The sequence below is a fragment of the Cavia porcellus genome, unplaced genomic scaffold (genome assembly GCF_034190915.1).
Source record: "Cavia porcellus strain 051 isolate PalLab524CR breed Dunkin Hartley unplaced genomic scaffold, mCavPor4.1 scaffold_2, whole genome shotgun sequence".
In the NCBI taxonomy this organism is placed as follows: Eukaryota; Metazoa; Chordata; class Mammalia; order Rodentia; family Caviidae; genus Cavia; species Cavia porcellus.
Window position 1 is genome coordinate 118,567,764 of NW_026947485.1, and position 16,750 is coordinate 118,584,513.

At 47.2% G+C, this 16,750-nt stretch overlaps 1 protein-coding gene across 4 annotated transcripts in view; it reads left to right on the top strand.

Annotated features, from left to right (window-relative positions):
• Window positions 1–16,750, top strand: part of Rasgrf2 (Ras protein specific guanine nucleotide releasing factor 2) — a 171,145-nt gene that overhangs the window by 144,006 nt on the left and 10,389 nt on the right. For all 4 annotated transcript variants that reach the window (XM_063245278.1, XM_063245279.1, XM_003479514.5 and 1 more), the window contains exons 20-26: window positions 1,955–2,015; window positions 2,165–2,268; window positions 4,071–4,155; window positions 5,210–5,407; window positions 11,977–12,056; window positions 13,703–13,820; window positions 14,279–14,347. In XM_063245278.1, coding sequence (XP_063101348.1) covers window positions 1,955–2,015; window positions 2,165–2,268; window positions 4,071–4,155; window positions 5,210–5,407; window positions 11,977–12,056; window positions 13,703–13,820; window positions 14,279–14,347 — 715 coding nt within the window. The remainder of the gene's footprint in view (window positions 1–1,954; window positions 2,016–2,164; window positions 2,269–4,070; window positions 4,156–5,209; window positions 5,408–11,976; window positions 12,057–13,702; window positions 13,821–14,278; window positions 14,348–16,750) is intronic.

Sequence of the window (16,750 nt, forward strand, 5' to 3'; positions counted from 1 at the left end):
GTTAAAGCAGTTAACTTCCTGGGGTCAGTTGTGGTGCCCTCAGGGCACACAAAGATCACCCTGTGCCCCGAAGACTCAAGAAGACACAAGATGCCAGAACAGCGTGTACCCCAAGGATGAGGGTGGATAGGTGCAGAGGGACCTCAGGCAGGTGGGCCCCCCACCACACATGGCTGCGGGGTCCAGGTCCCTGTTGCAGCCCCAGACTCTCATGGGAAGGCTGAAGACCTTCTACTGTGGGTTTGGAGGGAGTGCAGTGTGACTCCCCCTGCCACTGGTAAATGACCTGGTGGGCGATCAGCAGAATGGGGAGGCCACGCTGGACTGCAGCCTAGGTGGCATGGGGGGCAGTGTCCTCCTGCAGAGATGGAGACCAGACCTGCTTGGAAGGGATTTTCTGGATATCAGAATGGAACTCAGGACCTTGCACTTGCCAGGCAGGCGCTTATACCGCTAAGCTGTATCTCCGGCCCCCACTGACCTGTGAAGATCATGGTTGTTCCGGTGCTGAACACAGCAGAGAATCTCATCCTTAATACTTCCTCCTCCTCCTCCTCCTCCTCCTCCTCCTCCTCCTCCTCTTCCTTTTCTTCCTTTTTTTTGGTGGAGATTAAACAGCCTTCACACTGGGTGTATCTCCAGCCCTTTTTCTTTTTCCATTTTGAGACAGGGTCTTTCTCAGTTGCTCCATTGCCCAGGCTGGGCTTGAGACTGCAATCCTCCTGCCTCAGCCTTCTGGAGTGCTCGGATTGTAGGCACACACCGCCACACCTAGCTTCATTACTTCTTGTAAAACTACTTTTTCTCCAAAGAGGCCCAGGCCAAGGAATGTAGGCAGCCTCTGAAAGCTTCAGAGGCGAAGGACACATCTCCTCTATGGGCTCAGAAATGTAGCTTGGCTGACCTGTGTTAGAATTTGGACCTCCAGAGCAGATTTAGACTCATTGCATGTTAAATCTGTGCTCATAGCTCTAGGGAACCTAAAATATTTGATCCACAGTGACCTATGCCTGTGATCTCAGCATCCCGGGAAGCTGAGGCAAGATCTCAAATTTGAACTTAGTCTGGGCAAATTAGTGAGACCTTGTCTTGAAATGAAAATAAAAAAGGTCTGGGGTTGTGACTCAGTGTGAAGGCCTTGAGTTCAAGCCCCAGTACACACACACACACACACACACACACGTGTGCACGTACTGGCCTAAATGGCGAGATATAAAATTGGATCCCCCTCAGTATGATTCTCCTGGACTCAGAACTTCCGTTGCACAGGAAATGTCCTCTCACTCTGAAGCTGGTGTCCTGGATGTTGATTTATTATCATATGATCTATGTTCATTCATCATTTATCCAGAAAACTCCAAGCTGTTTATTGACTCTGACCAATACTGCATGGGGGAGACTCAGGCAGCCAGCAGAGGGCGCTTTGTCACACAGGAAGTGCTTCCTGCTTCCAGTCTACCTAGGCCCCCAGTGGCAATGTGCAGGGAATGGGGCTGGGCTGGGCTGGGCTGGTCCTGGGCCTGTGACCATGGCCAGGACATCTTCGGGGCTCCCCAGACTCATGTTCTAGGTGGCCTGCAGGATAGTACACCTGACCCCCTTAGCCTCCTACTGATGGGGTGGCTTTGCATACAGGTGGCCCTGAAATCTAAGCCCAAGTCCAAGTCTCAGCCTCCTGCTGGGTCTCACACTGTATTTCCCACCTCAGTCAATCACCTCCCTAGTTCAGCCTGCATTACACCCCACAACCTCACTCCTCCCAGGCCCTGCCCCAGACTCCCTTCTACTGGAGGAAGCCCCTGCATTCTCCTCCCTGACAAGTGAGGATTTTCTTTTCTAGTTTTGGCCAGTGATGATAAACCTCCTGGAGCTTTCATGCATAACAAACAGCCAGCTATGGTACGTGTGCCATAGGTTCACCACCGCTGATCTAGGCTGTTTGGATTCCTTGCAGGGCGCTATCCCAAGAGGATCAGGATGACATTCACTTGCAGTTAGATGACATCATTCAGATGGTAAGTCCAGCGCCGCCTTTCACAACCAGAACTTAGGGACAGACTCCGTACTGCTCCCGATGTGCCATCTGCCTCCCAGACCTGCAGGACAGGGTGGCTGGCCCCGGTCTGCGGCCTGCATAGCCACCTCCCTGCCTCCTGTGTTGCAGACTGACTGTCCGAAGGCTGAGTGCTTCGAGAGCTTGTCGGCCATGGAGCTGGCAGAGCAGATCACGCTGCTGGACCACATCGTCTTTAGAAGCATCCCCTATGAGTGAGTATGGCAGCGCAGGCTGCCCTGGCACGGCCACTGTATCCCTAAGACAAATGTGTGTGTGGGCGCACACGTGTGTGTAGACGGGGTGTGTAATTAGTCACCCTTACTGTTATCTTATGCAGCACTGGGGATCACGTCTGGGCCTTTGCATTGAGTTGTATCCCCAGGTGAATCTGTGTTTCCCTGTACCTCAGGGTGTGAATCACTGCACGCAGCCTTCTGATCACAGAAGCCTCAACAAGAGAGGGTATGGACAACATGTTTCTTCCTCTCTCACTACAGTTTTGATTCCTGCTGGGAAGTTACCGCCTTTTTCTTTTTTTGGTGACAACAGAATTGAGCCCTGAGCCTTGTACCTGCAGAGCGAGCCTTACCGCTGAGCTCTGTCCCCAGCCAGGCCAGTGTCCCCACAAGGAGCCCAGATAATGCGCAGTGGCTCTAGGCTGCACTTGGAGAACCAGTGGTCTAGGGTGACTGCTGGACATGCTGTGGTCCTTCAGCCGCTTCCAGAGACAGTTGACCTGCAGCCCCCTGATTCCATCCGTGCCGTGTGAGGAATGCTTTAAGCTTCATGCTCAGCAGCTCTTGTCTGGGCCAGTGGTGACACTGGGGAAGACCTGTGGGAGCTAGAAATGCAGAGCTTGGCAAGGGCAGGAGTGTGACCCATGCTACCGTGGGGAGGAGGACATGGTGACAATGCAGGCTGGGGTGGACAGTGCTGGGGCTGTGTACGCAAAGCTGAAGCTTCATCAGAGAAAGAACAGATGGGCGCGAGGCTGCCCTGCAGGCTCAGTGCTCACAGACCTCGCCGCAGACATGGAAAATACTTGGGCTGTGGCTCAGTGGTGGAGTGCTTGACTGGCACGCATGAGGCCAGGTTCCATCGCTGGCCCTGTCAGGAAAAAGATTAAAATGGGAAGATGGCCCATCCGGCTGCAGTGGCTTGAAGAGCTGAGTTAGGAGCCAGTGTCCTGTCCCCTGCTGCCCCAGCATGTGGAGGGAAGGGCTTATGGCTCCTGGAGATGGAGACCAGCCAGCCTGGAGCCTTGCTGGCAGCCTGCAGTGTGGGCCCTTCTCAGGGCTCCCCCTGCTCTCCCACGTCCCATTATTTCCACCTGTGGATCTCGTACAGATCTGCGTCCCAACACCAGAAGACAAGAGTAGCAACACCATGGGCCAGAGGAACGTACCCAAGAATGCCATCAATGTGCAGGCATTGAGATGGTCACAGAGTGGCCATGCGTCAAGCTGCTCCTTTATAAACATCCACTGGGATCCCAGGAGCTGCCAGTGCCTGGGTGCTGACCCGGGATGCTGTTCTAAAGATGACCATCAGGAGGGGGCTGACTCTTGTCAGGACCGTGCTGTGACAGTGTCACCCGGAAGGTTCACTGGACCCTGGCCCTGGGCATTGTCCCAGCTCTGGGAGAACCAAATGCTCCCTGGGAGCCCCATTCCTGGTAGCAATGGGTTTTGGGGGCCCTTTGCTAAGGTTTAACATTGGAAAGTGAATGCACAGAAATAGTCTTGGTTTCTGGGTTAGTATTAAACTGAGTTAGTCCTGAGCACTTCCTTCCTGTAGATGGTTCCCAGCTTCAGAGAAGTCTTCCTAGTGATGAGTTCCACACATTTCCAGGGGAGAAAGCTGGCGAGGAACAGACCCTTGGTGCTCCACACTGTGGGGACGAATGCCACTTGAGTATCCAGAGCTGGCCCAAGGGTGGTGTCTCAGGTGGCATGAGCCATTGCCATGGTTCCTGTGGCTCTCATGGGGTTTGTGTCCTGGTCTGACCTTCCAGGGAGTTTCTTGGGCAGGGCTGGATGAAGCTGGACAAGAACGAGAGGACACCCTCCATCATGAAGACCAGCCAGCACTTCAATGATGTGAGTAGTGCAGATACCTTGGCTGGGGACCTGGGCAGGTGGCTGTGGGGTCTCTGGAATAAAGCAACTCCATGGCTGTGTTTACCCAGTGCCTGATGCACCAGTAAATGCAAATTGATGGCTCCCTAAAGCCCACAGTTCTTCCCGTTCCCAGCACCCAAAAGGCTGGTCCTGCACCCTGGCCTCAGCAGGAATAGCAGCAGTGTCATCCACGCTGCTGGCTGAAAACCTCCCCTCCTCGCCCGTCACCCTGGGGTCCAAAGGACCCTAGGTTCATGCAGAGGTGATCGGAGCTCAGCAAACAGGACAGCACCGTAGCAGGTGATTTAGCTGGGTCCACGGTGCCCACTCGTAAGTGCCAGGGCAGCTTTGTGTCTCAGAGTCCCTGAAGCCTGGGCATCCCTGTGGTGTGTGGCCTAAGGCCACATGGCCCTCATCCTCTGCTCCTATCCTGTCACCCCCCCCCCACACACACACACCCTGTCCCTTCCATATTGCAAGATGTGAGCTCCTTGTATTGGCCCAAACTAGAATTACAGGACTTAGCCTCAGGTCCCTTCAGCTGCTGGGGACAGAGTTCAAGAGGGAGCAGGTGGTTTCTTTGGTCAGTGCCTCTGGCCGGAGAGTGGATCGGCTTAGTGTTTGTCCTGCCTGAAGGACAAGTGTGTTCCCTTTCTCCATGGTAACTGGGGTTCCCAGCGTGTGGACCTACACACTGCTGTGGATCAAGAAGTGTGTGTCCCCAGAACGTGACACCTGGGTCATGAAGTACCACTTTTACAGTTTATTCCTTGATAATTGCCAGGGACTACTGCATCCAGTGTACTGATGAGCAAAATCACCTTTGTATTACAAGCTGGATCACAGGGTGCTGTTCCCAGGCTAGCAGTGAACAGTTACTGTCATTACAGATTGTCACCTCTTTAGGAAGTCGGTGTCTAAATGTAGGACACAGCCTCCAACTTCCTGCTAGGTCTGTAGGTGATTCGGGTGCTTTGCCTAAACACGTTGCCCCAGTGCCCACACACCTTCCTGGTATCTTTGGTTGTTGCAGATGAGTAACCTGGTGGCCTCCCAGATCATGAACTACGCTGACATCAGCTCCCGTGCCAGCGCCATTGAGAAGTGGGTGGCAGTGGCCGACATTTGCCGGTGCCTGCATAACTACAACGGCGTGCTAGAGATCACCTCAGCCTTAAACAGAAGCGCCATCTACCGGCTGAAGAAAACCTGGGCCAAGGTGTCCAAGCAGGTGGGCACAGGGGGCCACCTGGCCTGCTGCTCTGGGGGAGGGGGAGAGGAAGCCATGACGGGCATTACTCATTAAGGGGTTGTCAGGTCAGCAGGCACACAGTGCCAAAGCAGGGTGCCAAGCTGGGCAGTTACTTTGCTGTTGCCACTGACCCAGTGGTGCTCACATGCATTCCCAGGACATTCATTAAAACACTTGGGGGAACAGTGACCTCACCCTGGGTGGCCGTCCATCGAAAGTTGCTTCCTGATTTATTCCAGAGGGCACACTGATTTCAAGGGAACTCGGTAGCGATTGATGGAGCCATTGTTTCTGCCCCAAGAAAGGGCACAAACTGGGGCTAAAAGACCTCAGCCTTCACCCTTCTCCCTGTCATTCGTGTAGCAGATTTAAAGTTTGGTGTCATGACACAGAGGTGCAGAAATGTCACTTTCTCAGTGTTCTCCCTTGGATTCAGATTGCCCTCTCCTGTTTTCATTTAGATCATTACAAGCCAGACCTCCCTTCTTCCTCTGTCCTCTCCCTAGGCCTCCTCTGAAGTGGGGGGAGGGGTCCTCTGGGCTGCTGGGTGCCTCTTTGCCTGGGTGCCTGGCTTCCTCCCATGGTCCTTTGCTGGCTGCACATGGACACAGGAGTACACATGTGTGTGCACATTTGCCTGCCCTTCCAAGAACTCTGCCCTGTGGTAGCACTCAGGAAGCTGGGCTGACCTCGGCCCTTCCATACTCATAGATTCTGCTGCTGCTGAGCCTGGATGTATCTCATCTCCACCATGGGTTTCCCTGCCCTGGGCCATGTGTCAGTTGCTTTCTCACTGCTGAGACTCAATACCTGATGTAGTTAAAGGAGGGGAGGTTTAACTCAGCTCACAGGTTCAGTAGGTGCAGTCCATGGCCAGCTGGCTCCCAGGCAGAGACCTTGTGGTGGAAGGTGTGGCAGGACAGCTCAGTCTGTGGCAGCTGGGAAGCAGGGCAGAGGAACAGGGCCAGAGAGGAAGGGGAGACCCAAGGCCCTACCTCCACGACCCACTAGGTACCCGGGAGCCTAATCTCCTAGGCATTCCTTAGTTCAATGGGGTTGACACACCAGGCCTAAGGGTCACAGCCACCCTGGTGGGTATGTGTGATATGATAGCACGACCCCACCCTCTCAAAGGACCTAGGGAGGGATTTCTAGAATCTTCCATGCCCCACTGGTGCCAGTGGGCAGGAGATAACCTTCCCTGTTCTCTCCATTGCGCCCAGCAAGGTTGACGAGGAGCCTCAGTGTAAGGAAGAGCAGAGGGAAAGTGCCATGCAGACGGAGAATGTGTGCTCCATGCACGGATGATCCACACTTTCTGTGTTCTTGTGAGCCCTTGGGATAATCATTACTTTTTAGCTTAGGCACTTGATAGCTCACTGTGGCTTAAGTGTGCACTTGCTAATGTCTGCCGATGTTAAGCCCCTTTTCACGTGTCTACATACCCTTTATAGGTATCTTATGTGAAATGCTGCTCATGTTTTTGGCTAATCTTCAATGGGATTATTTATTTACCATTGAGTTTCAAATTCTCTTCCTTCTCCTCTTCAAATTCTTCTCCCACTTTATCCTTTTTCAAATTTATGTTATGTTTACTAAGTACTGGGAATTCAAACAGTGAGACTGCAACCAGTTCTGTTCAACTATCCAACAAAAACTTAGAAATATGGTTATCAATCCTATACACTTAAACATACATGCAGTTATCTCTATCTTCAATTATGTTGAGATTGAACAAACCCAAGCAGGCTAATATCACTCTGAACAAAGCATAAATACTATTGCTGGGTTTCATATTATGACACTCCAAGATCAGCACTGGGTACTTTAGTGTCTCTTTTTCTTCAGAGTATCTGTTCATTTCATCATGTATCACAAGATCAGTTCTCATAAACTGTTTATAGACTCTACACATGCATGAGTCTTAACATGTATTTCTATCCTTTCTACGTTAGAAGGAGAAACCAAACAAAGCAAGACAAAACAAAATATATTCCTATAAACACATGATACGAAAAAGACATATAAGAACGTTGTACAAGGAGTTCTACCATAGTTCCTGTGTGATTTCTTGTTATCTCCAACAGAATTGGCTATATCATCAGACATAGTATAATTGAATATATCAGTACATAACAGTATTAATAAAAACACAACTTTGTATGTAGTATAAAACTTCAAAAACAGGCAGTAATCAAACCAGAATGTGTATTGTAGTGAGCCTTGTCATCTTCAGTGTAGTTGCCTGTACTCTCAGACTTGATACTATCAATCATATCAGTTTTGAATAAAATCTGTCAATACCAAACAGCAATCAAACAAACCAGATTTAATTAAGGTCAGTCATGATAAGACACTATAAGTCATACAGGGCTCCAGATTAAGTTAATAGGAAATTAAAGATGATTACAGTGCTATATTCTGATGTTTTTGGGATAGCTGTATGTGCCCTCAAATCTAATTCAAGTAGACAAACTGGAACAGAATAAAATCTATCTAAGCAGAGTGGTGCAAGTAACGTGGGTTTTAAATCCTGATATACTATTAACAATATCTTCTGCCATCTTTTTTAAGACTCTCCCTCTCCTTTCACGTCCCCAGGGTATACTGTGTGTTTTTGGGTCTAACCAAGACCCTTGTTTTTAAATTGGGGGGGGGCAACCTCCTATTTACCTAAGTGGTTCTGAATCTTCTCTCTCCTGGACTTGATCTCTAATTGTATTCCTTTACCTATTAAAGTCTGTCTTTCCAACCTATCAACAAATACTGGCCTAGTTGTTCCTGTTACTCTCTGTCACATAGAGAATTGTTTTCTCATATTTGATTTTCAGTCCATGTACCCTTTTTCATGTTAACTATATTTCCTATAAATAGCATCTCAGAGGACCCTACCTCCTGATCTACTCTATGTGTGATTCTTTTCTTAAAATTTAGTGTATCAAGACCATCTATATTAGAGATTATAAACAACCTTCTCTGCCTCATTTCTACTATGCTCTTTTTTTTGCCATCAGTTTTCTGCTTATCTTCTTGATTCTGTTTTCTGCTCCATTCACTGAGGCCTCTCTGCCACTGTTCCTGGAATCCTAGTACTTTTCTCTCTCTCTAGAATGCCCTGGTGTATTCTCTGTAGAGCTGGATTGGTGGTTGCGAATTTCCCAAGTTTTTCTTTGTCTTGGAAGTATCTTATTTCTCCATTAATTTCTAGAGACAGATTCTCAGGATATATCAATCTGGGCTGGAGGTTATTTTCTTTCAGGGCTTGGAATATTTCACTCTAGGCCTCTTGGCTTGATGGTTTGTGTTAAGAAGTCTGTGACTCTGATGGGCCTTCCTTTATAGGTGATCTGTTTCTTGTCTCTAGCAGCTTTTAATATTTTGTTCTTATATTGAATTTCTGGGATCTTGATTATTATATGCCTGGGTGTAGTTCTGTTTTGGTTGTAGGTGGCTGGAGTTCTGTATGCCTCATACATCTGCATATCATTTCCTTTTCCTATGTTTGGGAAGTTTTCCTTAATTATTTCTTGACTAGCCTTTGTAGTTCCTTTTTTGTACCCCTGCTTCTTCATTCACATTCTTTATTTTCAAGTTATAGATCCTCTTGTCGTCTTCTAGCCTTTGTATTGTTACTGCTTGTTTCCTTGTTATTTTTAAAAAGTTTTTCCTTTCATAATCCCACATTGCAAACCTGTCCTCCAGTTTGGATAATCTATCCTTAGTTTCTTTCAAGCAGTTTTGCCATCTTTCCATAGAGTTTTTAATTTCCTGGTAATCTCTTTGAATCTGCTTCATGTATTCTATATTTTCTTTATATTCTTCATCAAATGGTTCTCTCCTTTGAGTTCCTCCATTCTTCCATCTGGGTCTTCTTGAGAGGTGCTTAGCATCTCTTTTATTAATCTTCTTATATCTTGCTTTACTTGGCTAAATATTTCGCTTTTGAATTCGTCTATGAGGTCCCGAAGATATTTATGTTCACTGGTGCCATGTCTGATATTGCATGTTTGCTGTCCTCATTCTCTTTTGTATTTACCCGTTTTGTGTCAATGTTCTCAGGGTGGGGACCTGGGAACTTTTTCTTGTTGCTTCCTCTTCTCATCTTTTTTGTTTCTTTCAGGAGGTCCCAGTTTCTTTCTTTGTTGGTTACAATTCTTCTGAAGCAGGCTGGCTAGGTGACCCTTCCCACTGCGCTGTGCTAGTGAGTTGCAAACAGGGGTAGTGTATGCTGGCCCCTCCCCTCTGGATCAGTCAATCTGCTGAGGCCTTCACTGTATTAGTGTGCACCGCCTCCCCTCTGGGTCAGTCAACCTGCTGAGGCCTTCACTGCGTTAGCGTGCACCACCGCCATAGGGAATTGATTTTGGATACCCTATTGGGTCTCAGCCAGCTCATGTGACCCAGGCCAAGCTCACTCCACCAATCCTGTTCGGGAAGGGAACAACTGACTGAAGTCACTGCTGCCCCTTGTACTTGCCAGTCCTGCCCGGTCCCAGAATGTCATCTGTTGGAGCCCCCTTCTCTGTGGAATGGTTTTATTCCCCTCACTCACCCCAGGTCGATGCAGGTTCCCCACTAGCTCAGCTCTCTGTTCAGCTTGCCAACCCCAAACCTCAGTGTGACTGCATTTCCAGTGAGTCGAAGTGGTGAGATTTTGGACGGCTCGGTAAGTCACCACCCCTCGGATTGGGCACTGTGATGGGAGCACTGAACCTTCAGCTGTTCAATAGTAGCACCAGGACTGTATGTTTGATTGGTTCTTCTCACTTAAATTTCTTCTTGGGACGAGAGAATTCATTTCCCTCTCTTCAGGACTTCCCATGCTGTATTATGTTGAATTCTAGGTTGAGTATCTTGGGGAGCCTCTGTAGCCTGCTGTTATCTATCTGCCATCTTTGATCCACTCCTTCCTGCTTGTCTTTTCTGTGAGGCTGGTACCATGGGATTGCCAGCTCTGCCCGAAGAATAGCTATGAGCCTTCTGTGTCGTTGGCTTGAATGACATCCTTGTCTTGAGAGGATGCAGGTTTGGTGGTGACCATGAAATAGGGATAATAGGGCAGTGTTAAATTTACTGTTTCCAGTTGTGAATGGAGCATACAAGTTGCTTGCAGTGGCCGTGGAACTGGCTTATGCCTGGCCCTCAGAGAGCCTGTGTCAGGGCCAGCACCTCCCCATGTTGCAGGGCCTGGTTGCAGATCCTCTTACTCAGACAGCACTGGTGATGCCCCCTGCATCTGATCTGAGGTTGCTGCAGAACTGGGACCAGACTGAACAGAAGACAGGAAGCACTGGGGCACTTGGAAGGCAACAGCTTCATTACGCTGGTGGGCTCTTGGGAACACAGTTCCAAATCTCCAGCTCTGATTTGAGGTTATGCAGAAACTTACATGTGTTGTAAGCAGAAAGTACAAAAGCTGATAGTAGGTTATTCTGTAATAACAGTGTTTGTCATACGTTGTTGAACAGATTTATTTCTGGCAGGTTTAGTTGGGGATTTCTTATCATATAGTAATGAAGTCAGGGGCTTGAGTGAGTAGGTAAAATCAGTGATGTCTTTGACTTAGCTTTTCCCCAGGTGATAATTCCCTGAAATAAGCTGGTACAACAGGATATGCTTACTGTTTGGGTAGTGTGGCTGGGCTATATTATCTTAAAAGTTGCAGCTGGCCTGGCACATGAAGGCCAACTGAGTCCAATAGCCCAACAGGCTGGGCCTACATATCCCGTCCTTAATGTAGTGTCAGGCTGTGAGTTCTTTAAAATTTCTTTGATAAAGTCATCCCTGGAGGTGAGCAGAAGGCCCAGGCAGCCTGTGCTCTGGAGTGCTGGTGTGGCCTGTGGCCGAGGGCTCTTGTACTTCTGCAACTGCTGGGCGCCAAAGCCGACCCTGGACCAGCACAGGCCCCAGAAGCAAGGGCTAGGCCACTCCTGAAGGTGTTCTGATCATGCTCTACAGCATGTACAACTGGCCACACCAGGTGCTCCTCAGAGAGGAGGTGGAGGCTCCAGACTGGTGGGGAGACATCAGCGTCATTTCTTAGTAAATATCAGTTCTATTTTTCTAAAATGCCGATGGTGGTAATCACAAAAGAAAGAATTCAGAGCAGAGGCATCGCTCAGTCCACACCCAGTAACCCAGTGTGCACTTGGGTGGTCTGGAGTTCAGCGCTTGAAGGGTTCCTGATGGAGATGCCTGACTCAGGACCCCATCCAGAGCCGGCAGGTTGCAGCTGGATGTGCGCTTTCCAGGTCTCCATGTATCGAGTTTTCCGCACACCACAGCAATTCTCCTCTGCATGTCTGCCTCTGCCTGGGGCTGAGTGTGTGGTTCTAGGTGCTGGTTTTCCAGGTGCTGTTTTCTCTTTCAGCATTGAAGGGCAGCCCAAGGCCCCACCCTGCACTACGGGGATCCTCACACCACGACCTCTGCTCAGTGCCGTGCTGACATTTGCCATAGTACAAGGGGACCAGCATCTTTTGGCAATTCACTACCTGGTGAGACCATGGTACTCTCATGACAAACTGAGTGTTTGCTCTCTGTTTTAGACAAAGGCTCTGATGGACAAACTTCAGAAGACTGTTTCATCCGAAGGAAGATTTAAAAATCTCAGAGAAACCCTTAAAAAGTAGGTCTAGCTTGATTTCTAAGTGATTTTAATATTTTTATAGTGTATACATGGTGACCTGTCTTCTTCATTGCTGGAAAAGAAAAGCAAACAAACAGTTTCCATCACCTGGATGTTTCGGGGTTCTCTTTTCTCTTAAAATACAGTGCATACAGTAAGCACCTTGTGTGCACTTGTGGTATGCAGTGTGTTCCAGAAGAAAAGGAAATATCTCAAAAAAATATCAAGGTAAATCAAACTATTATAGTGCAAAAGGTTTCTTGCTTCAGTATTGATGACCTAAACACAATGATTTCTTGTGATATTTTTTAATTAAATATTCCAGCCCCTGTTGATTATTGTTGATTTGGGGCCTTAGGTTTCTGGATCTCTTTTTTCTCTGTGTGTCTGTCCCTATCTCTCTCCACCCACCTGTTCTCTCACCCCATGGAATCTATTCTCCTGCATCTCTTTTCTCCTGACCACCACATGACCTAGATATACTCTGGAAAAACTCTAGTCTGGCAATGGGATGAGGGAAGGAATATTAATAATGATAAAAACAGCAACAGTAGCGATGTTAGCATGCGAGTTCATTGCTGTTTACTAAATGTCAGCCTCCATGCTAAGCGCTCGATGAGTCTTTTGTGAGTCTCACGGAACACTAAGCAGATAGCTTGCCTGGCTCCATTTTACAGATGAGAAAACTGCAGCTGCAGAGTCTTCCCAGTCGCACTGAGCAGCAGATCAAGCTGGGATCCAGCCTGTTTCTTTCTGCGTGGAAATCCTGGGCTCTTGGGGGAGACCAAGCATTTTCCTCCCCTCCAAAACAAAGCCAGCATCTCCTTTAGCCGTATAGTTAGGGTGTTAATGTCTGGTCCTCCTAAAATATCCAAGTACAACAACAGGAAACAGGTCTGCGGTAGTACAAAGCACTAACACTAAGTTTTCCACTAGTTCCTCAGGTTTGTACCTTCATGAGGTGAGGACATAGGGGTTTCCCACAGACTTGTCTTTGTTGCTTCCTCCTCACTGACACACAGTACTTGACAGCCACAACTTACAGGACAGGTTATGTTGGCTCACGGTTACATCCATGGTCTGCTGGCTCCAAGGCAGGATGGTTTGGCAGAGGGCCCAGCGGAGGAGAGCTGCTTAGGGCATGGTGGACAGGAAGCAGAGAGCAAAGAAGGAGCCAGGAGGGCTCCAGGCCATGCACACAGTGACCACCTCTGCTCACCAGGCCCTGCCTCCCAGCTGTGAGCCCCAGAATCCAATGAATTTCCAAAAACCCCATCTGTGATTGCATGAGGCTAAGGGGACAGCTAGTTACAAACCCTAACAATGTTTCTGTTCCGCAAAGCACTCTGACCACTGAGCATGTACTGCAGACAGTTCCTGCCAGCAAGTATTTTGTATTTGTCCCCACAGCATCCGGTTGGACTACACCATTGTCTCAAACACAGAGGAAAGCACGGCCATGCTTTGTATTGTATTCTGCTGGGAAATATGTTTACAGCTCTGCGTATCATGAGTATGACTTCTGCAAATGAAATACAAAGTCTTTATAGTTGAGGACTGAGGTAGCAGAGTGGCTTCCTGTGTGATCTGAGAGGAAGCTGATGAATGTGTGATGGCTGTGAGAACCTTGCTTTTTGGTCTTGCAGTTGTAACCCCCCAGCTGTTCCTTATCTCGGGATGTACTTGACAGACCTAGCGTTTATCGAAGAGGGAACACCAAACTTCACTGAAGAAGGCCTGGTCAACTTCTCCAAAATGAGGATGGTAGGTGATGACTTCATTATCCATGACTATGACCGACAGGGAAGAGGGACAGGGCGAGGTGGAGGAGATGGTGGAGAGTGGGTGTGGTGCCTGCTGCTTCCTGATTGCTGCAGGATATTTGGCGTGGACTCATTTCCTCAGCGGTCTAGGCCAGGGAAGAGGAAATAAGGCTCCAGAAAGTGTAAGACTGACCCATGGTGGACACAGGCTCAGGGCTTCTTGGTAGTTAGCCTGGGACAGGAGCCCTAAGCTTGCATCTTGCAAACCGAGGCACCGGAGCCAGCTGCCTGCGGTTCAAGATGGATGCTCGGCATTTCCCATGGTTCCCCGAAGGGTGAGCACACCAGGCCCAGGGAATGAGCAGCCCTGGAGGAGGGAACCTGGGGGAGCCCAAAGAGAATAAGGGGTGCAGTCCAGGAAATCACCTCTGCTTTGCTTGTTGTCTCTCTTGCTGGTAGATATCACACATCATCCGAGAGATACGCCAGTTCCAGCAGACCTCCTACCGCATAGACCATCAGCCAAAGGTAATGTTGTGTGTTTATGAGGCATTAGGAAAGAAGAAGAGAGGAAAGCAGTGCAGTTTAGCAGGAATACTGACAGCTGTCTCGGAGAAAGGACCATACGATAGGAATCCTGACCGCAGAAGCAGGAAGGAAGGCAGAAAGAGCACCAGCTGGTTTCCACAGTCACTGAGCTTACCCCCTAGCTTTCCTGGAAATCGCCCCCTTCTGGTGTCTCCATCTCCCCCACCCCAGTCTGCACACACAAAATGCAAGGGCAGAGCAGATGACAAATGCCCCCTCTGCAGAAAGGAAGCATTTTTTTAAGCAACTGTACTTGTGCTTCCTGGTGACAAAAACCAAACACATCAGTTACAAGAATATTAAAATATAAAATAGTAAAAAAATCTCACTGCAAAATCTAAAAGACCTATATACAGAATAGAAGACATTACAGGAAAATGAAATATTTCAAGAAACACTTAAGGTGAAACACTTGAAGATAACAATTTTCTGAAAACTGATCTAATAATCTAACGCTAATGAAAATTCCAGTTTTGTTTTGCTTTTCTATTTCAAGCCTTTCTAAAATTAATATGAAAAATCCAAAACACTTGAAATCATTAAAACAATTTTGAAAAGGAAGAAAAACTTTGGAATGCTAACATGACATTATTTTCAGAATTAATATACATTTATGACATCTATTCTTTTGGCGTCTCACACTAGAGAGACAATCCAGTGCTTAAACGTATGACTCTGATTTATTTCACTTAAGAGTATGGACTCACGTTGCATCCAATGACTTATGAAAGTCTCCACTTTATCATTTTTATGGCTGAGTAGTACTCCATTGTATAAAAATAAGCACCATATCTTTTTATCCATTCCTTGATTTATGGACATTTGAGTTGTTTCCAAGATTTTGTATTACAGATGGTGCTGCTATAAACATGTGTACAAACACATCACTGTGGCATGACATGATGATTTCAATTCTGCTGGGAAAATACCAAGAAGGGGAATAGCTGGGTCAAATGAGACCTCTAGTCCTAGTTTTTGGAGGAGTCTCCACACTGATTTCCACAGTGGTTGTACCAGTGTACACTCCCTCCAACAGTGGAGAAGGGCTCCTTTCCCCCTACAGCCCCCTTCCAGCGTTTGTAATTGGTTGGTTTCTTGATGTTAGCCATTCTTTCTGGAGTGAAATGAAATCTCAATTGCCTTGTCAGGGGAGATCTCAAAGTTCCAGAGGGGAAGGATGGAGAAACAAGAGACAGAGAGCTGAGGTCAGGTGGAGCCCTCTCCCTGAATGGGAGAAATGGAACTGCTCAGCCACTGCAGTGCATTTATTTATCCATTTGGCAGCTTGGTGTCACATGACACCTCCTTTGCCTAGCAATGGGGCTTGGTGTTCTCTAGGCTGCAGCAGCTTGTTTATGTGGCTCCCTGCAGGGCTCTTTGTTTTCCAGAGGGCTTTGCCTGGCCCCTGCACGTGTGATAGTTCCAGCTCAGCCACTCCCAGCACTCAGTGTTTTGTTTTGTTTTTAAAAATTTTTTAAATTTTATTTAAAGGAAAAAAAAAAAACAGAAAAAAGGGTACAAGTAATACAGAACTTCAAAAAACTAAACAGTAAGAAATCACTATTAACAGATTGCATATTGTTATCTTAGAAATAGTTGTTCAAGTTACAAAATTAAAGCATACAAAGTGGACATTCAAACAGTGAGACTGCAAACAGTTGTGTTCAATGATCCAACAAAAACAGTAATATGGTTATCTATCTTACACACCTAAACACACGCACATTCTTTACAGCACTTTCTTTTCCTCTCTTTTTTACAATAACAATTACACATTTTAGGTTTTATTACTCCCACAATTCCTATTACTTTTTTTGGAAGAGAATAAAACCAAATGTGACAAAACAAAGCAGAGTCAGTCAATACAAAGGATGGATGTAGTACATGATATAAAAACAGAATACAAGGTAATTAACAGTGGTTACCACAATGCCTCTTGCTACCTTAAAAAGAATTTCCTACATTATCAGGTATAATAAAATTGAACAAAACAGTACAGAACAAGACCAATAAAACCTAAACATTGGAGACATTACAGGACTTCCAAAGGAGACAATAGTCAAACCAGAATGGGCATCATAGTGAGTCTTACTGCCTTCAAAGTAGTTGCCTATGCCCTCAAACTTGATACTATCAAACAGAACAGAACAGAGTAAAATCAGTCAAAACAAGATGGTGAGAGCAATACAGGGCTTCAAATCAAGTTAATAGGAAATCAAAAAAGTTACTATAATATATCCTGCTAATTTTTAAAAATTTCTTCCCTTAATTAAAAAATAAGTAAATTTTTAAAAAGGGGGGAGATTGAGATAAAAGAGGACATAACAACCTAACAATACAGGT